The sequence below is a fragment of the Aricia agestis genome, chromosome 14, assembly GCF_905147365.1.
Source record: "Aricia agestis chromosome 14, ilAriAges1.1, whole genome shotgun sequence".
NCBI classification, from domain to species: domain Eukaryota; kingdom Metazoa; phylum Arthropoda; class Insecta; order Lepidoptera; family Lycaenidae; genus Aricia; species Aricia agestis.
In genome coordinates this window covers 8,891,265-8,918,448 of record NC_056419.1, presented here as the reverse complement: position 1 = coordinate 8,918,448, position 27,184 = coordinate 8,891,265, and the positions used below count along the sequence as shown (strand labels likewise).

The 27,184-nt window shown below is 37.4% G+C and overlaps 3 protein-coding genes across 5 annotated transcripts; 2 read left to right on the top strand and 1 right to left on the bottom strand.

The window, feature by feature from the left end:
* On the top strand, positions 1-8,336 carry LOC121733539 (threonine aspartase 1). 3 transcript variants are annotated; one of them, XM_042123813.1, is made up of 6 exons: positions 1-79; positions 305-422; positions 498-626; positions 746-1,560; positions 1,635-1,809; positions 8,326-8,336. In XM_042123813.1, exons 2-5 carry the CDS (start codon positions 395-397, stop codon positions 1,773-1,775), a joined length of 1,113 nt encoding a protein of 370 aa, XP_041979747.1. In that variant the 5' UTR covers positions 1-79; positions 305-394; the 3' UTR covers positions 1,776-1,809; positions 8,326-8,336. The 3 variants fall into 3 exon arrangements, with proteins under 3 accessions (XP_041979747.1, XP_041979746.1, XP_041979748.1); XM_042123812.1 differs by lacking the exon at positions 8,326-8,336 and having other exon boundaries at positions 1,635-1,824; XM_042123814.1 differs by lacking the exons at positions 1-79; positions 8,326-8,336 and adding an exon at positions 143-239 and having other exon boundaries at positions 1,635-1,824.
* Positions 8,337-9,105: 769 nt separating this feature from the next.
* LOC121733925 lies at positions 9,106-13,861 on the top strand. Its single transcript, XM_042124327.1, has 4 exons — positions 9,106-12,132; positions 12,688-12,852; positions 13,474-13,689; positions 13,781-13,861. The coding sequence occupies exons 1-4, from the start codon at positions 9,208-9,210 to the stop codon at positions 13,859-13,861; spliced, it is 3,387 nt and encodes a 1,128-aa protein (XP_041980261.1). The 5' UTR covers positions 9,106-9,207.
* A 1,933-nt stretch (positions 13,862-15,794) lies between these two features.
* On the bottom strand, positions 15,795-26,384 carry LOC121733535 (girdin). Its single transcript, XM_042123805.1, has 8 exons — positions 26,197-26,384; positions 25,393-25,809; positions 24,260-24,543; positions 20,044-20,214; positions 19,524-19,740; positions 16,852-19,447; positions 16,209-16,584; positions 15,795-16,044 (listed from the first exon to the last, which is right to left on the bottom strand). Exons 1-7 carry the CDS (start codon positions 26,251-26,253, stop codon positions 16,253-16,255), a joined length of 4,074 nt encoding a protein of 1,357 aa, XP_041979739.1. The 5' UTR covers positions 26,254-26,384; the 3' UTR covers positions 15,795-16,044; positions 16,209-16,252.
* Between the last annotated feature and the right edge of the window lie 800 nt (positions 26,385-27,184).

Sequence of the window (27,184 nt, the reverse complement as noted above, 5' to 3'; positions counted from 1 at the left end):
TGACTTTCCTTACGAAATAATTCGTAAAAGAATATTATGTATTCTGTTTTAATTCAAAATGTACTGTTCATGAGGATCGGTATATAAATGATTTATGTAGAATTTAAAAATTATGGTCAAAACCGTTATTGTAATATTGTTGCATCAGTAAAGATAATTCCTTCATAAATGTTCCCCTTTTTGATTTCTGTAAATTTTTGAATAGGCCTAAGCCTTAAAATTAAAGAACACCACTAAAAGTAATACAAAATTAAAAAGGAAGTCTAACGAACAATGGTGTGTGATAAATTCTTGTTTATTTCAGATTTGAAGTCATATTGATTCTGCATGTTATTGTTCGATTTATCAGGATTTTTCTAAGGATTCGTGATCAGATTAGTACTTCATATTAACCATGAATGGGTTTATTGCTGTTCACTGTGGTGAGTTGTGTTTCATGCTACAATCATTTGCTTTATGGATATGTGTTATAAATAGGAATGCTTTTGCGTCAACAGGTGCAGGCTACCACAGTGAGTCTCTAAAAAAGGACTACCAAAAAACATGTTTTGTAGCTTGCAGAAAAGCTGCAGAGATACTCTCACAGGGAGGAAATGCTGTTGATGCTGTAGAAAAAGCCATTATAGGTAGATAGCTTGTTAATAACTTTAATTTGTCAAAAATGTTTTCTTCTATAATCTGTAATAAATCCATGGATTATAGTAGGTGTGGCAAATGAAATACAATATAATACTTACATTTGCAGAGCTTGAAAACAGCCCCCTCACCAATGCTGGATATGGTTCCAACTTAAGCTGGAATGGATTAGTTGAGTGTGATGCTTCCATTATGAATGGGCAAACATTACATTTTGGTGCTTGTGGTGCTGTATCAAATGTTTGGAACCCAATATCTCTGGCAAAACAATTATGTATGAAGCAATGTGAAAGCTTGTCACTAGGTCGCATACCCCCATGCATTCTCACCGGGCGAGGAGCTAGGAGCTGGGCCGAAAGGATGGGCTTACAAATTGTCGACGATAGCAAGATGGTCTCAGCCAAAGCATTTCGCAATTACAAACACTCCAAAAGAAAGTTGAAAAGATACTCACTGCAAAATGACTTAAAATTCAGTCCTCTAGACACAGTGGGAGCTATATGTGTCGATTCTAATGGAATAGTGGCATCGGGGGCTAGCTCAGGTGGAGTTTCCTTGAAGCATGAAGGTAGAGTAGGTCAAGCTGCCTCATTCGGCAGCGGAGTCTGGGCTGTTATGAGCAGAGATGGTGCTAAGCCATCGGTAGCGGCCTGCACATCGGGCTGTGGGGAGCATCTCATTAGAACACAATTGGCCAAAAATACTGCAGAGAGCCTACTAGAAACGTCCCCAGTGCTAGGCCTCGATAAATGTTTGCAAGATAACTTTTTGAAGTCACCATTTCTTTGGGATGTTTCTGAAAGACTTGGTGGTACATTGGGACTGGTATTTAATTCTGATGTTGGAGATGGAGAACTCTTATGGGGTCATACAACAAAAACAATGTGCATTGGCTATATGTCAACAGAAACAGCAAAACCAAAGGTAGGAATCTCTTGTCCTCTTGTTCTATTGGTACGTTACTTTGAGCTTGTACATAAGTTTTTTTTTTGTTTCAGTGTGTTATATCTTATTTGCCACCAAGAGTCAATTCGGGACAGAAAGCTGTAGTTTCAGGGTTGCCATTCAAAATTACGATGACACCATGTCCAGTATTACAATGGGACATAAAGACTGACCTTCCGAATGGATCTCACTAGTTTTAAGTCATTTATTTATTAGAAACAATATTATGTAAAAGAAAAATAATTAAAAAACTAAAACCCGACTACTAAAACACGCTCTAAAAAGTACGAAACAAGAAAACAGTTTATAGGGATATGGAAATGTTTAAAGGATAGCCGTGGTCGTATGTATGCCCTTTATTATATTAATATAATATAATAAATCTGTTTTGCTCTAGTAGGTGGCATTTCCATATCCCTATAAACTGTTTTCTTGTTTCGTACTTTTTAGAGCGTGTTTTAGTAGTCGGGTTTTAGTTTTTTAAACTTTATTTTTATTTCAATTATTTTGGGGCTAAGATTCACTCGATCTTAAACTATCCAACTCCTCAAATGATGGAGGATCATGAGGATGTTTAAAAACAATTTATTTGGTTCTGTTTCACTACCTGTTGCCCGCGACTGAGTCCGCGTTAGCATAGTATAATAATTTTAAAGGAGATGGATAATTTTTTTCCAAAAAAAGTGTACTTATGTTTAGTTTAGGGTACAATTATTTCACTTTTAATTTATAGCCTTATTTCTAAAAAAGGAGAATTAAAACTCAACATTAACGACGCGATAACGCTTCCACAAGGGAGGGGGGGGGGGGTTTGGGGGGCGCAGCCCCCCCCCAAATTCCTGCCAAAGCCCAAGCCCTCCATATACGTAATTAAATGATAGTCAAAAAGTGTAATATGTTTAGTTTAGGGTACAATAATTTCACTTTTAATTTATAACTTTGTTCCTACAAAAGGAGAATCAAAACTCAACAATAATGACGCGATAACACTTCCACGAGGGATGGGGGGTTTGGGGGGGCGCAGCCCCCCAAGTTCCAGCCAAGCCCTCCATATAGGTAATAATTAAATCATAGTCAAAAAGTGTATGTTTAGTTTAGGGTACAATTATTTTACTTTTAATTATTTATAACTTTGTTCCTAAAAAAGGAGAATCAAAACTCAACAATAACGAGGCGATAAAACTTCCACGAGGGTTCCGGCCAAAGCCCAAGCCCTTCATATAGGTAATTAAATGATAGTCAAAAAGTGTGTGTTTAGTTTAGGGTAGCAGCCACCCCCAAGTTCCGGCCGAGGGCCAAGCATGTGGAGGACATGGTAATTAATTAATGATACTCAAAAAGTGTATGTTTAGTTTAGGGTACAATAATTTCACTTTAATTTATAACTTTGTTCCTATCAAAACTCAACACTGACGACGCGACAACATTTCCAGGTGGGGGAGGTTTGGTACAGGCCAGAGGCGAAGCACCATTTTGATATAAGCAACATTTACCTCCGACCCCCCCCCCCCTCGATCCTCCCCTTCCTATTCCCATCCCCCCCTCCGATTCCGATTTTATTATAATATGTATTTGTATAGATATTGTATTGAAGTGATTTATGAATTCTTGCAATTATCAGGTGATTGCTCGTAAACCCGTGAGAAATTGATAATAATGTTTACATATTTGAAATGTGCTAATAAAGCTCTTTCTTTTGATACCCCACACGACATTGTCAGGAATTTTTTTTTTTTGTTCTTTACTTTCAGTCCTCTAGATGGTGCTACAGTCAATTTAACGTGATGTCATGTAGCCTATAACCAGCGGACAGTCAAGAGGCTTCTAACGACACCTCATTTGTCCAAATGCGTTAAGTAGTTTTATAGTTACGAGGGAACAGATGAACATCCATATCCACATACATAGATACATACATACATACATACATACATACATACATACATACAGGCCAAAATCATAACCCTCCTTTTTGCTTCGCCGTAGTCGGGTAATAAAATAGACTCAATGAAATATTATGTAGCTTACAAACATTCTAATTGTTCTTCAGATACAAAAACAAACGTTTGAAAATAATGTAATTGGACCCAGTGAAATATTATGTTTATAATACAGTCTTGTTTAAAACTGCTTTAATAAAATTATGTTAAACATTATAATATTCAATCTGTTTTATTTAAACCACTGCTCTTATAAAACTCGGGAAGCAATAGAAGAGGTATAATATTATGTCACAAAGATTCAAATTTCTAAGTTTTATAAATACTCTATTTCATTTTATTATATATTAAATTATCTTTGTATCTATACTAATATTATAATTCTGCAGAGTTTGTTTGTTTGAACGCGCTAATCTCAGGAACTACTGGTCCGATTTGAAAAATTCTTTCAGTGTTAGATAGCCCATTTATCGAGGAAGGCTATAGGCTATATTTTATCACGCTAAGACTAATAAAAGCGGAGAAATAGAGGAAAATGTGGAAAAAACGGGGGTAAATTATTTGAAAGGGCTTATTTGAACGCGCTAATCTCAGGAACTAGCCGATTTTAAAAATTCTTTCAGTGTTTGTTAGCCTATTTATCGAGGAAGGCCAAAAGCTATTTTTTTATGAAATAAGGGGGCAAACGAGCTAACGGGTCACCTGATGGAAAGCAACTTCCGTCGCCCATGGACACTCGCAGCATCAGAAGAGCTGCAAGTGCGTTGCCGGCCTTTTAAGAGGGAATAGGGTAATAGGGGAGGGTAGGGAAGGGAAGGGAATAGGGGAAGGTAGGGAAGGGAATAGGGTAGGGGATTGGGCCTCCGGTAAACGCACTCACTCGGCGAAACACAGCGCAAGCGCTGTTTCACGCCGGTTTTCTGTGAGAGCGTGGTATTTCTCCGTTCGAGCCGGCCCATTCGTGCCGAAGCATGGCTCCCCCACGTCATTCTAAGACTAATAGAGCGAAGAAATAGAGGAAAATGTGGAAAAGACGGGGGCAATTATATAATTATACTACTGGAGCAATTTTTATGTTATTTGGCAAACATGAAGAATAGACCACGTTAAGGGACATAGGCTATTTTTTTGCGGGAAAATGTACGGTCGCATGAAATTCATAAATTACGCAAGCGAAGCCACGCGGAACATCTACAGGGTGTAACAAAAATAAGTGATAATACTTTAGGGTATGTACGTGTTCCTTGTAGAGAGTTCACTGTGAAAGTAGCAGCTCTGAAAGACGAAAAAATTTTTTCACCTTTGTATGGGTAAGGGCCCGAGCGTCACGAGTTTCCCCATACAAAAGTGAAAAAAAAATTTGGTCTTTCAGCGCTACTACTTTCACAGTAAACTCTCTACAAGGAACACATACACACCCTTAAGTATTATCACTTATTTTTGTTACACCTGTATACCTATACATAATAAAATCGTAGGAAAGTAAATTCTGTACATTGAATATTTTTGTACAATAAATAATACTTGGGACGTGATCTACTATACTAACGCGGACGAAGTCGCGGGCAACAGCTAGTATCTTTATAAAAACCATGACGTCCGTTCCCAATATTCAATCTATCTTTGGATTGACATACAACCGATCGCAGCTAACATTGAATTGACATAAAATATATGTCTCTAATGTCTAATGTGAGCTATTCCTATCTCTAGTAGGGCAAAACCAGAGATAGATCAAATATTGGGAACGGCCGTTAATTATATTAATGCGTCTTATGAGTATAACAACCAAAGGGGCAACCCTGTTTGGTTGTTATACTCATAAGATATACTTAGTTGAATGAATTGATATAGGCGGTAGGCCCCACCGTCTTTATCAGTGTTGCTAGCTTGTATATTCACTTCAGACATAAAAGATTAAATAGTTATAGTCTGTCAAGAAAGTGAAGAAATTAAAAAGTGGCAACATCGTAGTGTCATCCCTTTCTAGTCAATCTAAGAAAAAGGGATGACACTACGATGTTGCCACTTTTTAATTTCTTCACTTTCTTGACAGACTGTACACTTTATAATATTTTTTTCATGTACTTACATATTATATTATCTTCTGATACAAAATTAAGTTACCTAGACGGGATACCATGTCTTAAAATAAGTCTGTCAATTGTAAAGCAGCTTTAGATAATATTTACTTTCAAAAATTGTAAGATTTAAATTAAAATATAGGAATTAAAAAACATTAACTTATTTCAATTATTTATTTTAAAATGTGCTAAAGTAAAGTAATTCGGTGAGAGGCATGTATTAAGTACAATAGGTTAATAACAATTGAGAATAGGCTACTTGACCTATATTCAATTTCATTGAACAAATACATATTTCTAGTAGAACTTGGCCTAGGAAACCTTATTTCACCCTTATCATCAAATAAAAGCTTATGATTGATAAATAAAGTCGATTTGAAAATATGATTTTATGAAAATAGGATTTGTACTGACGAAAACGCTTTTGCGGTACTTCCGAATTGAATGTGACGTCATTCTATTCGTAATTTAATATCTTTTATTTATCGCGCTCGTTATATGTAAGTTTATTTGTACATAAATAATAAAAATAAGCCTAGAAAGATTTGTAAAATATATTTTCTTGAATAATTCAAATAAAACATCAGTTTTATAAATTATCTCCATTTATTGTAGACGGGAAACGAAATGGCCAAAACTTTTCTCCAAAAGTTTTCAACATTACAAATGATTTCTAATTTCTTATTTAATTATTTTATAATTTTTGGGCACTTTTAGACGCGTACATTTAGCATATAAAAAAATGTTCAATAAAGAGAGCTTAAAATACAAAACGTATGACGTCACACTATGGCGGACAGTGTTTTCGGCGCCATTTATAAGGCATATTTTTCAATTAACATTTTTATGGGTTTCTACTGTGTTTAATATTAAAATATTAGTTTTTTTTGTGAAAAGAAGCGATTAGCATGAAGAAAAAAATGAGGTCAAGTAGCCTATTATAAAGGAGAGCAAATATAGCTCTTACTAAACGAAATCCAAAAACGAATTAGGCACAGCACCAAAATTAGGATCTAAATCGATTAGGGTATGTTCATAAGGCTCAAATTAAAGGTAAAATCTTTTATTGGTGCTTTATAATGTTATAGGACTAAAGTTTATTTTCCTATCACAAAAGTGTATTTACCATTAAATGTATCTGTAACGCTGCAATAAAAACATCATGTCATGATCAAAGAAACGTAATATTCGATATAGTCAGTCAGAAATATCTATGAAAATAATAAAAATAAATAAAATTGTACGAAACAAAAATAATAGATTTTTGTTGTCACTTAATTTCAAGTTACTTATGTTATTATTTTTGTACTCTTAAAACAAAGGTCACACAATTAATATAATATATCGTACTAACTCAACACAAAGGAAAGTAAAGAAAATAAACTTACAACTATTATACATTGTGATTGTAGTAAACTACGAATAGATATGTTCGTTGTTAATAAACAAATTATTTTGTATATTTTCCTAAATCAACATAATATTTTATTTGTATTAAACAATAAGCAGAATTTATTTAATGAATTAAATTGTTTAAACTTTGTTAGTACTTAAAGTATCACTGGGCAGCTTAAACTAAGAATCCCCATTACACTATAATATACCACCTTCATGTAGAGCCTAAAGGACTCAGGGGGGTATTACATTATCATTTATATTGGATCATTTCTATGATCATATATAGGATCCAATATATATGATGATTTGATCATATCTGCGTATTACATTATCATATTTCATTGATCCTATTTTACGTCATATGTGGTTTCAATAGCCAATGGAGAGCGCTAACGCTGACAGGTATTGACGTCAGGGTTACTAGATCTCAGAGAATTCGATTTGTCAAAAGACATCGTCATTTTTAATATGGCTTGTTTTTTGTTATTTCAGCAAGATTATCCAAGTATATAATTAGAAAAATAATTACATTACATTATTTGAAACATATTAACGAACAAGAAATTAAAAACTCTTTTTTATATTAAATAATAACTGGCAACACCTATTTCTATGACCGTATTGGATCCAATCTCTCAGCAAATGTCAAAAATCTATGATCAAGGAAGAAATGAATCATATGTCTATATTACATTATCCAATATCATTGACTCAATGATCTCGGATCCAATATACAGGGTGTAACAAAAACAAGTGATAATACTTTAGGGTGTGTACGTGTTCCTTGTAGAGAGTTGACTGTGAAAGTAGCAGCGCTGAAAGACCAAATTTTTTTTTTCACTTTTGTATGGGGAAACTCGTGACGCTCGGGCCCTTGCCCATACAAAAGTGAAAAAAAAATCGTCTTTCAGAGCTGCTACTTTCACAGTGAACTCTCTACAAGGAACACGTACACACCCTAAAGTATTATCACTTATTTTTGTTACACACTGTATATGATAATCTAATATCCCCCTCATACATAGTTTTAATAAATCATAGCTTAACATCATTTAAAATATTTAAATCATTTTAGGCATTTAAAAGACAAATTGAACATTACCATTTAGCTTAAACATAGATTAAGAAGCACCCTTTTAAAGTTAAGTATTGCTTTCATTGCAATAAGATGTCTATGGCAACACCATGCTCTAAAGTCTAAACCCACATCTGGACAAAATAGTAATAAAAATAATCGGTCAAGTGCGAGTCAGACTCGCGCACGAAGGGTTCCGTATCGGTATAGAGCGAAAATAGACAAAAAAATGTGTTTTTTGTATGAGAAGTACTTTATTTTAAATTTATTATTAATTATTAAGGTACAAATATAATTAAGAACTTTGTGAAAATTTCAAGTGCCTAGCTATTACCATTATTGATTACGAGCAAAAATTGCCAAAAAATCACATTTCTTGTATGGGAAAATAAATACATATTACCTTTATTTTTTCGTATTTTTTTAAGTATTTGTTGTTATAGCGGCAACAGATATACACAATCTGTAAAAATTGTAGCTATAGCGGTTCTTGAGTTACAGCCTGGAGACAGACAGATGGACAGACAACGAAGTCTTATTAATAGGGTCCCGTTTTTACCCTTTGGGTACGGAACCCTAAAAACTAGAAATTTAATTTTAATATATTTTTATCTAGATATTCATTTTGTAGCATGACCACATATTACACAACCATTAAAGGACTTTTTTTCAATAACTGAGCCCCAATTTTACCAATGCCTGATAATGTTGCTTATCAAAATATTATGCCTTGTAGCAAACCGAGCATCCGATCGTCCCATTCGGGGTACTCGCGGGCGCATGCCGAGCCGATTCCTGCAGTAACGGCTATCGCCGTCTCGCTCACCCCCTAGACGATTGAGCGGGGCAACAGAGTGACGCGGCGGGAGTCCGCTGGCCGCCGGCATTGGAGCAACAAGTGCGCGAATATTCTCTTGTACCGCAACCACGCTTTCTTTTTTTGTTCCAAACCTTTTTCCAACTTTGTGTTTTTCTTTGTACTATTTAACTTGTGTAGTGCTGGAATAAACAGGGTACAGACACCGAATCTCACGACTTCTGATTTCATCCCTGAGAACCAACCTCATATGTGGCGCCCCAACGTCTCGGAAAAGGGCGGAAACCAGTGAAGTGTGAAAAGTGGTACACCATGCCGATGACAAGAAGCAGAGCGGCGAGCCTTACACGTAGGGAGGAGGAGCAAAATGCCTCTCGACCGAGCACGCCAGCCGCGTCGTTTGAAAATCTTCAAAATGGCGACGACGCGTCCCTGCACCGAGTCGAAACAACATTCACCCAAGAAAATATGACATCGATAATCGCGTCGTTGCAGCGATCCCAGACCGAAGCCTTTCGGGAATTACTGCAATCTGTTAGGGCCAATTCGACATTTTCCGTCCCGCCAGCCGAAGCTACACTTGCGCGTTGCACGGCGTCCTTCTCCGGCCGAAGCAAAGAGTCGGTAGAAGCCTTTATCGACGCCATAGAAGCATATTGCGAATGTGCGCAAGTGTCGGACGCTAACATTATAAGAGGCCTGGCATACCTCCTTAAAGAAGACGCCGCCACGTGGTGGCAAGGGATAAAAGACACCTTATCAACATGGCGGCAGGCTAAAGAAAACCTAATTAGTGCATACGGAGACCGTCGCCCTCCACACCGAATATATCTCGAAATATTCGGCAGTCCTCAGCAAAGCGAAAATACAGATATTTTCGTCGCGCGAATACGCGCCCTTCTTGCGAGGTTACCAAGGGGCGATCTATCTCTTTCCGCTCAAATGGACATCACCTACGCGCTTACGAGTAGCCGCATCCGAGAAAGGCTCAGAAGAGAAGAAATCGGCAGCTTCACGGATTTTCTACGCCTCGCACGAGCGGTCGAGGACGCCTTCGACGAGGGACGGAGGCCCAGCTCGGGCCTGAAACCAGCACTGCATGTGGCTCCCGCCTCGTCATCTCCCGACGCCGTGTACCCGGTCCCGCGCGAGCCGGCCGTAGCAGGCCCTGCTCCCGTGCGTGCCGCTACTCGTCAGCAGCCTCCATCATCAGCTCCGGCGCGACACCCGCCCACGGCGCCGACCAGGGAGTTGCCCGCGCCCACGAAGAAGTCCCGGCCGATGTGTGTTTACTGCAAACGCTACGGCCATACGAGAGACCAGTGTCGTAAGTTGATGACCCCAGGTGAGCCTCAATATTCTAATAACTCTAACTTAGTACGAAACAGTGAAAAGATAAGTGAGCAAAATAACTCTTTCTATTCTATCGATTCTCATAATTGCGTATCCCAAAGCGATCATAACCTTAGTCCAAATGTAAAGTGTTTATGCACTAGAAACTCTAAGAACAATAGTGATTATACCTATAATTATAACAGTGGTAAAAATAAGTGTTATAACTCGAAAAATGTATGCTTTTCTAAAAGTTCATTGACCTTACAAGACACTACAAATGTAAGTGACAATAATTCTAAGTATTTTAAGTCTTGTATGGAGTGTAATAATATTTTGTGTAAAAATAATGAATGTTTTATGATATCGTGCACTCCACAAAACACTTTAAACATAAACGAGTGTAATAATGATTTGTGTAAAAATAATAATTACTGTTCTTGTAATAAAAATCATAGTCTAGGAGCTGATAGCTTAAATAATATGCAACTAAAGTGTACACAAGAAAATTTTTCGAATAACTTTCTGTATCACAATAGTTCTTCTCCTCCTTCTTCCAATTGTAACATTCACGATCAAAAGGACAATAACTCAAAAATTGTAAATAATGTAAAAAGTGTATTTTCTAGCTGTAAGTGTGAGTGTGCTCGCGAGTACGACAGTGACAATCCCCGTAACGGTCGCGAATTACGACCGACTTTTAAAATTAAAATTTTAGGGTTTCACGGCACCGCGTTGATTGACACGGCGGCAAAGCACTGTATTGCCGGTCACTCGCTATACACTCTCCTTCAAAGTCAGGGATACCCTCTCCACCCGTCTACGCGTGAAGTTAAACTTGCTGACGGTGTTATTCGCATAATGGAAGTTCTTACCACCACTTTAGATGTGGCTTTAGAGTCAAAAGTTATTACAATGCCATTCTTAATTTTCCCGGATTCCATTAATAATGAAACCTTGCTCGGGATAGACTTTATCACCGCCGCAGGTGTTGTGATAGATTTCAGTAGGGATATTTGGTTTTTCGGTGCTGATGGTGGTAACGTAAAATATAATCTGTGTTTTGAACCAACCTCTCGTACCGTGTCGTGTGCATCCACAGCTGTTGTTCTCCGAGAGGACGAAGGTGCCCATCTCACGCCAGCTGAACGGCAGGCGCTCGCCGACGTCATCAACAAGCACGCACAGGTATTTGCAGCAGGGGGAGGTCCTACGCCGTATGCAGTACATAGAATTGACACAGGTGAGCACCAACCTATTGCAGTACCTCCATATCGCCTCAACCCTTCCAAGAAGGAGCTGATGAGGAAGGAAATTGACAAAATGCTAAAGGAAGACGTGATAGAAGAATGTGAATCGGCTTGGTGCTCTCCGGCGCTCATGGTACCAAAACCAAATGGTTCTATCCGTTTTTGCGTTGATTACCGGCGCTTGAACGCAATCACCAAAGCCGACACGTATCCAATGCCACGCATTGACGAGCTGGTACAAAGCACGAAGCGAAACTGTTACATGAGTACCTTAGATTTGCGTTCTTCGTACTGGCAAATCAGCGTACACGAGGCTGACAGAGACAAAACAGCTTTTGTATGTCCTCTGGGCACATTCCGTTTTAAAAGAATGTCCTTTGGCCTTCGCAACGCGCCAGCTACGTTTCAGCGTTGTATCGACCGTTTTCGGTCGTCTGCTGCATTAAAAGATGTTACACTTTTAGGGTACGTGGACGATCTCCTAGTAATCTCTGAAGGTTACCAGCGCCATCTCTCGGACCTGGAGGCAGTATTCAAGCGTTTGGCTGAATTTAACCTACACGTCAACAGGGACAAGTGCCACTTTGCCAGAGAGAGCGTGAAATATCTCGGCCACGTCATTACACAAGACGGCATATCCACTGACCCTGATAAGGTAAGTGCAGTTCTCGACATGAAGGAACCTGGTAACCTCAAACACTTAAGAACGTTTCTGCAAACGTGTTCGTGGTTCAGAAAATTCATACCAAACTTCTCGAAAGTCGCTGAACCTTTGACGCGACTAACCAGAAAGAACCAAGTCTGGTCTTGGGGCTCAGAACAAACCCAAGCCTTCAATGAACTGAAGCAACGCTTAACAACAGCTCCAATACTGGTACAGGCCGACTTCAGCCGTCCCTTTGTTCTGCGTACCGACGCAAGTAACTACGCTTTAGGTGCAGTTTTGCTGCAAGGGGATGGTCATCAGGAAAGGCCGATCGAATATGCTAGCCGTCTTCTAAATGCTGCTGAGCGGAATTACTCCACGACAGAACGAGAGGCGCTCGCAGTAGTATGGGCGGTAGAGCGTTTTCGGCCTTACCTAGACGGCCAACCAGTCATCATCGGCAGCGATCATCAGCCTCTTCGCTGGTTGCTATCCTTAAAATCACCAGCTGGAAGGTTAGTCCGTTGGGCCTTAAAGCTCCAATCATTCGATATCCAATTCCAGTACACACCAGGGAAGGCGAATGTCGTGGCAGACACACTTAGCAGACCGATCTGTTCAAGCGAGTCCCGTGAAGACTGCGGCATATGCTCCGTTATATGTGATCTGCCCACAAAGACTCCTAGCCAACTACGCTCTGATCAAATCGCAGATTGTGAACTGGAAAAGGTAATCAGAGAACTTGAAGGATCCGACGATCTCGCTGCCCAAAGATGGTCCGAAAGAGGCTATCTAATGAATCAAGGAGTCCTATACCGTTTCAACCCGGACTCTGACAGTGAATGTCCCCAGCTTGTAGTTCCCGCTAGCCAAGTTGCTAATATTTTAAAGGAGCTTCACGATTCCGAAACAGCTGGCCATCCAGGTATTGATAGGACTTACCATAAAGTAGCACAGCTATATTATTTTACAGGGATGCGAAGAATAATCACCGATTATGTTAAGGCTTGCATCGACTGTCAACGATATAAAGCCAGCAACGCGAAACCACAAGGTCTTCTGCAGACGCCGGTTATGAATCAACGGAATGAGGTATTAGCAATAGATTTATTCGGCCCGTTACCGGAAGGAGACCAGGGGGAGCGCTGGATTTTTCTAGTCGAAGACACAGCGACGCGCTGGACTGAATTATATGCCCTCAAAGAGGCCACGGCGGAAGCCTGTGCTCAGGTTCTCATTGAGGAGTTCTTTCTAAGATTCGGTCTTCCACGCAGGATTATTTCGGATAATGGGGTACAGTTCATTTCCTCTGTTATGCGACAATGCATGTTAGTTTTTGATATTAAGCAGAATTTCATACCTCTGTATCATCCGGAATCAAATCCTGCGGAGCGAAAGAACCGTGATTTAAAGGCAATGTTAGCTCACCTCGTGGAGGAAAACCACTCTTCGTGGCCGAAGAAGCTACCGGTTATTCGTTTCGCTCTGAACTCTGCCAAGTGTCGCACAACGGGCAAGTCACCGGCGTATCTCTCCTTTGGCAGGGAGATGAGGTCCCCTTCAGAGGTGAGTCATGACCTTCGAGCCATCTTGCAAAAAGACAATTTTGTACCACAAATAACCCCTTACCTCAGGAAATTTGTAAATTCTTTAACAGCGATCAGGGAACGCGTGGAAGAGCAGCAAGATAAGACCAAACAGTACGCTGATGCGGCACGTCGCCCAGCAGTGGATCTGAAGGTAGGAGATCTAGTAATGCTAAAGACACACTTACTCAGCAAAGGACCAAAGGGTCTCTCTGCAAAATTTTACCCACGCCGTGATGGACCTTACAAAATTGTTAACAAAGTAAGTCCCTCTACGTTCACCATCGCCAGCACCGATAAACCTGATATCATTCTAGGGAAATTTCATGTCAAAGATCTCACTCGTTACCAAAATACCCAAGATTCCTCGGTACCTCAACCTGTTATCCCTAAGAGAGGAAGAGGACGTCCAGCTAGGGCTAAGACTAATTCACCAGTCCAGGAGCGGGGTCGTTCTCCAGGACTTGAGGGGGAGTGTGTAGCAAACCGAGCATCCGATCGTCCCATTCGGGGTACTCGCGGGCGCATGCCGAGCCGATTCCTGCAGTAACGGCTATCGCCGTCTCGCTCACCCCCTAGACGATTGAGCGGGGCAACAGAGTGACGCGGCGGGAGTCCGCTGGCCGCCGGCATTGGAGCAACAAGTGCGCGAATATTCTCTTGTACCGCAACCACGCTTTCTTTTTTTGTTCCAAACCTTTTTCCAACTTTGTGTTTTTCTTTGTACTATTTAACTTGTGTAGTGCTGGAATAAACAGGGTACAGACACCGAATCTCACGACTTCTGATTTCATCCCTGAGAACCAACCTCATAGCCTGTTCTTACATTAGCGAGGAGCGAAAGAAATAATAAGAATGACCATTATTTTTAACAGGTTTTGGTTAAATTGGAACTTAATATTTGTATTTCATTGACATTTCATCAAAATTCTGAGCATAACATAGAAATTATACGGGAAGATTGCTTGCTTTAGGCTGGCCGCATACACACGTGCGGCCAGCCTTCTGAAGTACTTAAACATTTAATTCACACAGAATTGAATCAACGAAAGAGAGAAATATATTTTTATTTGCGTGGTGCGTCTACTTTATTAATAAGAGGAAGATATTGTTGTCTGGAAATTGTTATTTTTAATTGCTTAAAACTTAAGCTTAGAGCTAAAAGCTAGGCCGGTAAAATTTATAATCTACTCGCATTATAACATCCTTTTAGGAGACCCCAACATTATAATATCCTAACATTAATAATATCCATAAAAAGGCTGGCAAAACCACAAGTCATAATAATTGAGGCTAGATGTGCAATTCAAATAAAATAATTTGTTCAATAAGCATGAGAAAATGATAATTCTAGTTTTATACATAATTGGAAAGACTATCTAGATTAAGCGTCGTGTTTAAAATATTACATAAACTGGCAGTTAAAATGTAGCTTAAATTGTTTATAGTAAAATTTTGAACCCCCTTAGGGGGGTATTACATTATCATTTATATATGATCATTTCTATGATCATATGATCCAATATATATGATCATTTGATCATATCTGCATATTACATTATCATATTTCATTGATCCTATTTTACGTCATATGTGGTTTCAATAGCCAATGGAGAGCGCTAACGCTGACAGGTATTGACATCAGGGTTACTAGATCTCAGAGAATTCGATTTGTCAAAAGACATCGTCATTTTTAATATGGCTTGTTTTTTGTTATTTCAGCAAGATTATCCAAGTATATAATTAGAAAAATAATGACATTACATTATTTGAAACATATTAACGAACAAGAAATTAAAAACTCTTTTTTATATTAAATAACTGGCAACACCTATTTCTATGACCGTATTGGATCCAATCTCTCAGCAAATGTCAAAAATCTATGATCAAGGAAGAAATGAATCATATGTCTATATTACATTATCCAATATCATTGACTCAATGATCTCGGATCCAATATATATGATAATCTAATATCCCCCTTAGATAGTTGATACTACCTAAATGTAGTGTCAATTTTTATTAATATTATAATATGGTATATCGTATAATAACAAAATATTGTACTAAAACACAGGTTGATAATATTATGCATTCAAAACAAAAATAAAGTATTTAAATAATAGAGAGTTCATAAGAAATGCTTTACGTAAATGCGAAATTAATACTGTCAAAACAAAATCATATCAAAAGATAAGTAAGTATTTAAAAACTATCAAATACAATCACACTGTTCCAAATTCGAATATCATTCGAAATTCAAGGCATCTCATCAGTCAGCATACTAACCTATAAAGAAGTAACTAAATATTTTATGAGTAGCGTTAACGTTACACCTAGGGATCAATTCAGACCGCAAGGCGACGAGGCGAGGCGAGGCGCGGCGCGGCATAAAGTATGGATTTGACAGATTTCAGTTGCGTGAGACGTCTTGCGAATCTGTCATATCCATATAAATTTAGAAATGCATCTACGCGTCGCGTTGTGGTCTGAATCAACCCTAATTGTTATGTTACAACCACAGCATTAGTAACCATATAAGATTATACGCAACCATATTCATACCAGATGGCCGTTTCCTTGGAGTTATCTGGCTTCTCTGATCTGCTCGCTCGTCTAGAGTCATCGCGACTCGTGCCGCTGTCTTCGACGGCTCTCGTTTCAGACATCGGTCTTTCGTTTGTTCTGTCGTTGCTCTGACACGCTCCGTCCCCGATGACGGTAGATATTCTGTTGTACACCAAATAAGTGGGGTTCTCCTTGATAGGTGTACTTTGCGGCTTGCTATTGAGGTTCACGTCCGCGTTATCATCGGCCAAGTAAACAGTTCGACGGGTACCCGCGGTACCGAACACTGGGGAGGGTGTTGATGATGCTGAAACGTAAAACTGTTCTCAATGGGAGGGCTTATAAGGCGATAAAATTAATAAAGGTTGAGTTGGTGAGGAGTGATAGGATAACAATGCATTATTAGAAAATAAGCTAGGAAATATCAACAGCCAAATGTGATGAAGTTAGCTATCAAAATTAACAACTGAACTAACAAAATAACCTCAAAATAAACAAGGATTTTGAAAAGAGAATGGTTAGTACTTTCTACGAATGAATGTTTCGTATCAATAGGTATTTGGCATTTGCATACCTGCTGGTCTATTGGCTTCGTCTAACCCTTGAAAACTGTTTCTATGTGATGGTGGTACAGCTTTGTGCGGACGTCTTCTCAGCGAAGCTCTGATCAAGGCATCATCCCCACCTCCACTATGAATGGAGGCAGCAGATAATCTTCTAACGAAATTTCCTTCTGTTGTAACCCTCGGTTCGACCAGTGATGTCGTCATTTCAATATTATCACATTTCTTCATGATGGATTCATCGAACTTTTTGAAACTGGAGTCTAAACTGTTGTGCGGTGATTCCGCACTGGGATTAGAAGAGCCCTGTTCTAGATCAGACATTTTGGACAGTTTTTCAATGTCATGGGAGCCAGGGTCCGATTCCCCCGATTCTGAGCCCGCTAGAGTCAATTGAGACTTCGAACGACTCGCGTCTTCGATCCTCTTATGAGTTCTAGATGGAACCTTGTTTATTAAATCCGTTCCCGCTTTTCTCACCCGTTTAACGAACGATGCGCCGAAGCCCCTACGTTTCGGGGTACAGTTGTCGAGTTTTTTATAATGCTCCATAATCTTTTCCTCTAATTTTTCTTTCTGGCGGCACAAAGCGTTAACTCTATCGGCGAACATCTTTTCCTCCTCGTGATAATGTTGCTTGTCTTTCAAGGAGTGCGCTAGTAACTCATGATACTGTGTTAGGAGTTGGGATACGTGGTCCATCAAAGACCTACGGTCGGCGTCCAAACTCTTGTTCATTTGTATCAACATTTCACAGTGTTGATTAGTTTTACTTATTTCTAACTCCATACTCGTTATCACTTCGGATTTCGTATTAACGTCTCCCGATATTTCAGTATTTTTTAATTTCAACTGGGACACTTCTGAGCGAAGATTTCTATACTCCTCCTGAATATTCCTGTACTCATTCTTAAGTCGATCACTGGCAGTGAAAAGATTTCTAAAATCTTCCTTTAGTTTAGAGTGTTCTGCTCTAAGATTTGTAAGATTTCTAGATTCTATTTTCAAATTTTCCCGTTCCAATTCAAAATCTGCTGCTTTTTTCTTATAAATCACGAGCTCCTCTTTTAATTCTCTATTTTCGATTTTCAAATCCCTTATAGCTAGTTTCACTGGTTCTTTTTCACTAAGCAACATTTCATATTCCGAGTTTAGTTGCTCATGTAGAGTTTGCAAGGCGACTTGATCGCGCAGTAGATTGTCCTGTTTATCTTTTAAAACTTCGAGTTGCTTTATTATTTCTTCCTTTTCAGCAGCCAATTGGCTGTTAGCTAGTTGCAAGGTCATCTGTTGTGATATTAATGATCCATTTTGAGAATTGAGGGTAGCAACATTCACTTGCAACTTAGCGTTCTCTGCTTGCGAGTTTTCTAAGGAAGCTTGAAGAGCAGCCAAGTCTGCCGTAAGCTGTTCCACTTGAGGATTTATTTCATTTGAATCGACATCTGGTTTGTCTTTGTGCTCACAATTACAAGGTACAGATTTAAATATATTAGCTTTGGAAGCTATGTCTAAAATTAGTGTTTCATGTTCCGAACTCGTTAATATTTTCTCCAACAACTCATCTACACTTGGTTCCTTATTCAACAAATCTGATGTATTTACGCCTAGCTTTTCAATACAGTTGCGTAATTTATCGAAATTAACCTTTTCTGAAATCAAATCTTTTTGAAGTGTTTGTATAGTTTCAGTATCAACTTTACGATGGGACTTTAACTCCTGTGTTTTTTGTTCTAAATCTTGTAGGCGGGAGCTTAGGGTTTGATTAATTTCTATTTGTCGAGTTAGTCTTTCGATTTCTTTATTTTTCAATTCAATATCAGTAGTAATGGTATCTAATTGAACATCCTTTTCCTCGACTGCTTCTTTTAGCTTATAAACCTCTCGTTGCAAATTATGTGTCTCTTTTTCACTATATGTTAGTTTAGTTTTAAGTTCTTCCGTTTCTATGATAAGGCGAGTGACTTTTTCAGCTTCTGGTTTGACAGTATTTAGTTCTTTTGTTTTGGAATCTAATGATTTTTCAAGATCATCTGCTCGTCGCTGAATGGAGTCACATAACATTTGTATCCTTTGTTTATCTTTGGTCAATGACTGCAAGTGCTTTTCGAATTCCTGCAGCTTATTCTTCTCTGAATCTCTGTCTATTGATTGTCTGTCCAAGAGAGCTTTTTGGCTGTCCAAAGAATCTTGTAACTTTCTATTTTCTTCTAAAGCGTTTTTGAATACCTCCTCTAATTCGGAATTCTGTTGCTTAAACCTGTTACAATTTTCTTGGAGCTGCTCACATTTGAGTGCCAGTCTCTTCTTTTCTTTTTCTAACTCTAAGACTTTGTCACTACCATCCAATATGGATTGCTCTCGTAGACTATCTATTGTCGAAAGCAGTCTTTTGTTTTCTAGTTCTAACTTTAAAGCCCTGGCTTGTGCATTGCTCGTGAGCTGCTCTGATAAGCTATTTTCGCCCGATTCTAAGGTGCTTTCTCCTTCGTTATCAGTGTCTAAATTGCTATTATTACTTTCACTTAAAACTGATCTAGTTATGTACTGTAAATGATTATTTTCCTCTATCAATTCTTGAATCTTTTGTTGATCTGCATCTCTTTCCTGCAAGTAAAGAAATGTTAGATTACTGTCTGCTACAAAATTTGTTATAATATCTGCTGTCAAGAAAATTATTTACCAAAGCAATATCATTAGCCTCTCTTTTTAATTTAATCATAGCAGCCTCAAGGGTAAGACATTGTTCAGCCCTTTTTCGCACTCTTTGTAGTTGTTCTTCTAACGCGTCTCTCGTTTCCATAAGAGCCTTGTTGTCTTCGCGCAATTCCGACACCCTAGTCTTGTAATATTCTGCGTCGGTCAAGCGATCGCGGTAACGTTGTATTTCCTGTTCCAATCTATAAATTAAACGAAGTTTTCATTAACCCACTTAGTGAAAAAAATAATAAAAAAAAACTAATGTCGAATAGTATGATGTTGATTACATGGTTGTGGTGTAGTGATAGTACCAAATTTTACAGATATTTCGACGGTCTTAAACTTACCATTAAAGAATAGAGTCATCAGGATTATCCTCAATATTGATCACATTGTATAAAACAATAAAGTGTCAAAACTAAACCTGTACCTCATCCAGAATGTGCAACTCTAGAGTCTCTAGAATATTATGGATTATTAAAGGCTACAGCTAATATACATACCTATCACATCTCTCGGCTTTCTCTCTCAGAGCATCTACTTCGTCCCTGTAGCTGGCTGCTTTTCTAGCCTCATTAAACCATTCCTGACTGTCCGCGCGTAGCTTTGTCAGCACTGACTTGGTATGTTCCAAGTCTTCACGGCATTCTGCCAGTTGTTCAGACTTTTCTTCTCTAAAATTAAAAAAAAATATAATTCGCCACCTTGGGGAAGAAAGGTCGTAAAAGCCATTTTGGCGAAAATAATTATAAATAATACATTAATAAAAAATTATGAATGCAGTCTTACTTAAAATTTTCCGCCCTATCGATTAGTCTATATAACTTTTGTCAATTCGCAAAACAGACGCTTTTACGACCAGGGGCGTAGCTACCGCCGTATCAGCCGTATCAATTATACGGGGCCCCCGACCTACGGGGGCACCCAAGGTGACAGATAGATAATAATTTATTATGATTAATGAAATTAAATATTTCTTTTAATTTTATGCAAACATTTTTTTCTTTTTAGGGTTTCGTAGCCAAATGGCAAAAAACGGAACCCTTATAGATTCGTCATGTCTGTCTTGTCTATCTGTCCGTTTGAGAAATCTTTACCCTTCCTAAGGGCCCCCAAACAAATTTTTATACGGGGCCCCGCCAAAGTACGCTACGCCCCTGTTTACGACCCATGTGATTTAAGCGTCTAAACAGGCTTTTTGTGGGAATTTACGGTGTAAGAACCAAAAAATATATTATTCCTGTGAATAAGGGTCGTAAAAGATAGTAAGTTTGGGGCAAGCTGGTGTATTAACAAAGTAAAAAATGGTGATTGGTCGTAAAAACCAAAGTTTAGTACACTTTTGATTTACACCCATATATGGTTAGTAGAATTTGGTTTATGCGCCCATAATTCAAAGAAGATGTACTAATGCTAAAGTATATACACCAATTTAAAATGCACTCTCAAGGTGGAACTGTCTTTTATCACCTTTAAATTTTTTTTATATTAAAAAAAATCGTAGATCGTTTTCAAAATGTCGGCCGGCATAGTCTGGAATCTCCAATCTCTGTAAAATTTGGGAAATCATGCACCTGAAAGGTAAGCTTCTTTATAAAGATAATATTATCACACAGTATGTACTTTATTATATTACAATAGGTATTTTCATTTACCTACTTCTTTTCTTATTTTTTCTATTTTTTTTTTTCGTAACGAATCATTAGCAAAATATTATTATAATAATATAATTAACTATCCAATTGAAATGATAAACTTAGTGTTCGTATCGATATGGTCATAACGAACGTAAGCCGGGATACTACATGGCTTTTACGCCCCAATTTGCTTAAATTATTTTTCTACTTTTAACCTATTAGTGGTTTATACGACGTAGTTTATAATTTATTTAGGTTTTAACTTCCTTATTTCGACTTTAATACTAAAGTTTTACTACATAATAATTTCTCCATTATTAAAATGAATAATGAATCATAATATTAAAATATGTTATGATTTCTTAAGTTTACGCGAGTATCACTCATGACTCATGAGTCATGATACTATAGGTAAACACTCACGGATTTTGTCGCGGGGCACTATTGTTAATCCCAACGCGCCGAGGAATGTTTATTAAATAATAAAATAAACAAGGAGGATTCGAAGGTCATACGACAATTTAAATAAACCAAATCTTTCCCGGGAACAAATGAGTGCATTGCAAAACTTACGCTCCAGATCGGATAATACTATTCTCCGCGCAGAAAAAGGTAATGCCACGGTGATTATGGATACAACAGGTTGCAGTGACAAAATAAAACGTCTTTTATTGGACAAAAACACTTACGAAAAAGTCAAAACGGACCTCACTAACAAAGTTTTGAAGACAACTCAAAGTCTCATCAAAAAGTACTCCGACTCACTGAATCTGGATCCCAAATTCTTGTTGCCTTCATGCCCTAAACCTCCAAAGTTGTATGGTTTGCCAAAGATACACAAAGCCAATGCTCCTCTTCGACCAAGTGTAAGCCAAATTATTGACTACCAACCTACAAACTTGCTCAGCTGGTGGCTACTGTCCTCTCATCTCCACGCGGACAGACCAAGGCCTATGTAAATTCCTACCACTTTGTTGATGAGATTAAACATGAAAGAACTGGTCAGTTTTGATATACAATCCCTGTTCAAGTTTTCACTTACCTACCAATACAGCATTGTATCGAAATTGTTACAAGAAGGCCCAGAGAGAACAACTTACCTGTTGAATATGCGGACCTGTTAGAACACTGCCTTACATCTAGCTATATGTTGTGGAATTATGACTTTTACAGGCAAGTAGATGGTGTAGCGATGGGTCGCTTACCCTGTTGTTGCTGATATTTTTTGGAAGAGTTTGAGAAGTTAGCCCTTGAGTCCTCACTTCTATAAGCGGTATGTAGATGATACTTTCACAATATTACCATCGGACAAAGTATCCATATTCCTTGAGCACCTGAACAGCCTCAACTCCAAAATACAGTTTACAATGGAGTTGGAGAAAGATAATTCTTTAGCCTTCTTAGACTAAGGAATCCTGTCTCCTGATGGCACATTGGGTCAAACGGTGTATCGCAAACCTGCACACACAAATAGATATTTAAATGGTTCCCATCATCACCCAGCACAGTTATGTACTGTTGGCAAATCTTTATTTTAGCACGAGAAATCTGCGATGAACAGTATGTGGATACTGAGCTTCATCATGTTACACAAGTTCTACGCGACAATAAGCTTCGGATACCACGCAGACAGAGCAGCAACCGAGTGAACCGGCAACAGTGGAGAGATTACCTGCAGTGTTGCCATTTATAAAGGGAGTCATTGGTAAAGTTAGCTATATTTTAAGGAAAGCTAAAAATATACTTTAAGCCGCCCAAAAAGATCAGCCAATGTTTACCATCAGTGAAATGCATCTTACCCCTTCAAGATGCAGGAAACTACAAACTCGACTGTGATTGTGGCCTCTCTTATATAGGGCAAAAGAGCCGTCAAAATCCGTATCATGGAATACATTGCAGATGTCAAACACACACTGGATCAACCTCGCCACTACATAAGATTCGATAAGCCACAAGTACTGGCAAAAGAAGCAAGATACTGTCCAAGAATGATAGGCGAGGCCATAGAAATTAAAAAGCACCCAAATTTTAACCAAGAAGATGGCTGTGTTTAACCTGTTTGCTAAGCGTCATCTAGCTGTAGTGTTGAACGGTGCCGTCAATAAGTCGGCTAAACGACGTATAGCCGTGTGATTGAATGGCGTTGTTCAGTTAAAGGGCTAGCTGTTTGATTGAATGGCTTTTTTAACCAGTCGACTGCGACATATATAAGCTGTAAGCCTGTAACCTTCTAAAGTTTTTTTTTAAGTTAGTTTTAACATTATGTTCAATTTTTTTAACAAAGAAACTTGATTAAAATATGTTTTTTTGTTATATTTTCAATTTTTCTACAGTGTAATTTGGAAATTCTATAGTTACTTATCAATAAACACTTAATAACTATCACTTTATAAATAAAACTGGATAAATTTTATGTAATTAAATTTATTTCACCTACGCAAGATGGTTTTTGTTACCCAAGTTTATAATGAAGTAGGTAAAGTTATAGCAGTAACGACGTACGTTCCTATTTACTGATTGTACAACTCTCTCTATTTTATAGTCGTGGTGTTTACGCCCAACAACAGAAAAGTTCATTTAGTTACGACTTATATGTATGAAATATCTTAAAAAGTCATGGGGCGTATAAACCATTTTTACGAAAAAATTGGGTCGTAACTCCACGCTTACTTCTAAAGTAAGCAATGGACATTAAAATAAGATTTACCATTCGAAGGGCCATAAAAAAATAATATATGTCACTTAATTGGGCTAAATAATATTAGAAAACAAAAATTTTACATCCGATTTATTTTAAAAATTTTTGTTTTTTGCTTCTTCTGTAAAGTCGGGTTTTGGTTTTTACGACCTTTCTTCCCCAAGGTGGCGAATAATATTATGCTTTTTGAAAGAATTTACAGTTTCAACTTTTAATGTATTGTGTAATACTATACTAGATTATAGATAACCAAAAACGGGTTAACAGGAAACAATCTGCAGACCATACATTTTTGTAAAACCAGATGTAAGGGTGTTTTTGATTTGTAAAATCCTTTATGACCCTTAGGCCAGTTAGTGTTTAGGAATACAAATATAAACTTACAATTCTTGTCTTTGTTTTCTAAGACGAGCTTTCCAATCAGCAAGCTCCACGGCTAGATGTTGACTTTCACCATTATTTTGGTTAACACTTTGAGAAGACCTGTTGTTAGTGTTCTTGGTGTCCGTTTCATTCTCACATAGACCTTCATTCAAGACCAAAGTTGCCCAGTTTTGAAGGTAATGGTCTCTCTCTTTAGCGAGCCTTCTCATGTGGTTGAACAATGTTGGCGACTGGAAAAGGTCTATAGCATCTGGCGTCAACACCACAGTTTGCATGTCTGTTACCTTAAAACATCATTTATTTGTTAGCTACATTCTATTCTAGAAACCTTAAGTCCTCAATCTTAACTAACTGAACAAATTTTAATGAAATTTGGATATACTTTGGGTCTGGAAAAAGGATAAGGACAGTTTTTATTGAGGCAAATACCTTATAAATTATTTCATAGAATATAAATAGGAAATAGTAAGATAGGTACTTATGAACTAATTTGAAAATGGGTAATTCATAAAAACACTAGAGCACTTTTATAGCAAGCCAACTTTCTCAATTTAAAATAGATCTTTACTTAAAAAATCCTAAACAATATAATAATATGATCTGTAACAAAATCTGTAATTGCATTGTTTTAACCATCATCATACACATCATTTAGTGTCAGAGAAAACAACTTTATTTTAACAATGAGAAAGATGGTGTATTGTGGGAAAGTAACACTACATACAAAGTTACATAAAAATATTAGTTGATTGTTTTATTGTTCTAAATGTTATTTACACATTTCCTTAAAATCTTTTTCATACTTTGTATTACCCTGAGAATTTTTTGTGTGAATATAATTATTAAAATTGAAAACTTTTCTGGTAACTGTAGATGCATTTACATAACAAGTAACCATATTGAAATAGAGCTAATTATGCAGTTGCATATTAATATTTGTATTCAGCCTTCATAATACCATGTCACAATGGCATTGAAGTTACTTTATATGGAAAGTAATCATCATAGTCATATTTGCTGCATAAATTATCTTGTATTCACAAGTATACTTTCAATATAATCAGAATTTTTCTTTAATACACAATATAGTTATAAAATATGAAAGTGTATGTCATTAAGCTATAATTGCTTACCTGTTTAATGCACTCTACAATATTATGCTGCAGGTCTACATCAAGCTCTTTAATTCTCGTAATGAAGAATTCCTTATTAGGGCATTGCACTGCAGCTCCAAGCAGCAATAGACTCAGAAGCTTCATGTTCTCCAAGCCCTCTCGGGATGTTGGCGCTTTACCCATACAGATGCATTCGGGTACCACGAGCAATGTCATTCCTAACTCCTCTTCAAAGAGATTTTTGACATTTTTAACTATTGCATCGAAATTTTTTATTCTCCCTAAAATTAAAGCTTGATCCTCGAGGCCCGAAAGTTTTGTAGTGTGAAAGGAAGGCTCTGGGTCAATCTGGAGGTAAACATGATGAAGAATATCTCCATTGAACAATGAAGAGTATTCTTTGATGGTTTCTCCGTCTGGTAGACATGATTTTAGCTGAAAGAAAATATTATTAATTTATAACTCATTAGACTGACACTTGAGTGTATGTTATTTATCTTTTGCTAGTTTCATATTCTATATTCTTCACAAAATACATGTATAATCATGATAACTTTAACATCAGTAATCGATTTAAAGTGGAAAAACTGTAACAAAGAGTTAAATTTTGATAGCAACTATATAATATAATGAATAAAAGCTAAAAAACATTGGAGTTCATCATGTTGAATACATTCTAAAATCAGGCAATTGTTCTATCCACAACGCACAACAAAAAATACACGCATTTGATACTAATATCTTAAGTTCAATGAAACGGAACGTCTGGTTAAATTTATCTCACGCTTCGTTCTTGTCTTGTATAGTTCGCTGATCACTCACCCACGAAACCAAAGGTCCGCTTATGAATTCTTCGATTTCGGCAGCTGATGCAGCCATTATCTACTAAAGCAAAGTTATTAAGAAACTTTTTCTTTTATTCTCGTAACATAACATCGCAATTAAAAAGGTTTTAACATAAGCACATAAAAATAAATTAGTAAACATCTGCAGCTAAATACAAAGGCAAATCACAATCGTAAAGTGCAAACACGACGTGACATTTTTATTTTTTTGACACCTGGCATTTATTTTTCTTTAGTAAGACATTCCCTTGAGTTTTTGCCATACCCTGTTGATACGTAGATATGATTCAAGTGTTCGTCAAAGTTTTGCCGGGAATGTGAAATTGTGAAAGAGTGCTGTGTTTATTTGTATTATATCGTTTTCGGCATCTGCGGGGCTAAAATGGTCGCTTTGAAGAATCAGGATATGAATCACAATATGATTCATTTTTCTAAAATCGCAAAATGCAACTCTGCTTGCAATTCATTTCTGTATTTTTGTACTGATTTGACATTTGTCAGTTTGACAATTTTGACAATTCATTTGCTGAATTGATTGAGAGGAATTGCTAAATGTGACATTCTGAACTGCAACTGCCCCGGAGTAGGTGGCAAAGTACACCCTCGGTGTCAGTGCCAAAAGCCAAAAAAAATATAGTTACGTCGAAACCGTCACTCGTCAGTCAAGTTTGTGAGTGACTATAATACTTAATCTATGGTGACTCTTTATCATTTTGATAATAATTACAAATTGATATTCCTCTTGTCTCAATATATAAACCTAATTAAGATTAAACTATAATAATTATTTCCTTTGATAACCCTTAACCCACTTATTTGTATTCCTTATTATTTTGTTATAAACCTTTGTTTAACATAGGTACCTTAATTAAACTAACAATATTTCTCTTTTCAGATAAAATACCAAAATTAATTATTATTGTTTCATGATTTTTTACATCGTTTCGATATTTTTTATGTCAATA

What these genes read in the sequence shown, in the direction of transcription:
- LOC121733925 (XM_042124327.1), top strand. Translation starts at nt 9,208, where the DNA reads ATGCCGATGACAAGAAGCAGAGCGGCGAGCCTTACACGTAGGGAGGAG. An exon ending in CAGATTGTGAACTGGAAAAG is followed by an intron (nt 12,853 to 13,473) that starts GTAATCAGAGAA and finishes GATATTAAGCAG; the next exon opens with AATTTCATACCTCTGTATCA. An exon ending in AGATGAGGTCCCCTTCAGAG is followed by an intron (nt 13,690 to 13,780) that starts GTGAGTCATGAC and finishes ATTCTTTAACAG; the next exon opens with CGATCAGGGAACGCGTGGAA.
- LOC121733535 (XM_042123805.1), bottom strand. Translation starts at nt 26,253, where the DNA reads ATGGCTGCATCAGCTGCCGAAATCGAAGAATTCATAAGCGGACCTTTG. An exon ending in GCGGACCTTTGGTTTCGTGG is followed by an intron (nt 25,810 to 26,196) that starts GTGAGTGATCAG and finishes ATTTTCTTTCAG; the next exon opens with CTAAAATCATGTCTACCAGA. An exon ending in AAAGCCGAGAGATGTGATAG is followed by an intron (nt 19,741 to 20,043) that starts GTATGTATATTA and finishes TTTAATTTATAG; the next exon opens with ATTGGAACAGGAAATACAAC.
- LOC121733539 (XM_042123813.1), top strand. Translation starts at nt 395, where the DNA reads ATGAATGGGTTTATTGCTGTTCACTGTG. An exon ending in TGTAGAAAAAGCCATTATAG is followed by an intron (nt 627 to 745) that starts GTAGATAGCTTG and finishes TTACATTTGCAG; the next exon opens with AGCTTGAAAACAGCCCCCTC. An exon ending in CAGAAACAGCAAAACCAAAG is followed by an intron (nt 1,561 to 1,634) that starts GTAGGAATCTCT and finishes TTTTTGTTTCAG; the next exon opens with TGTGTTATATCTTATTTGCC.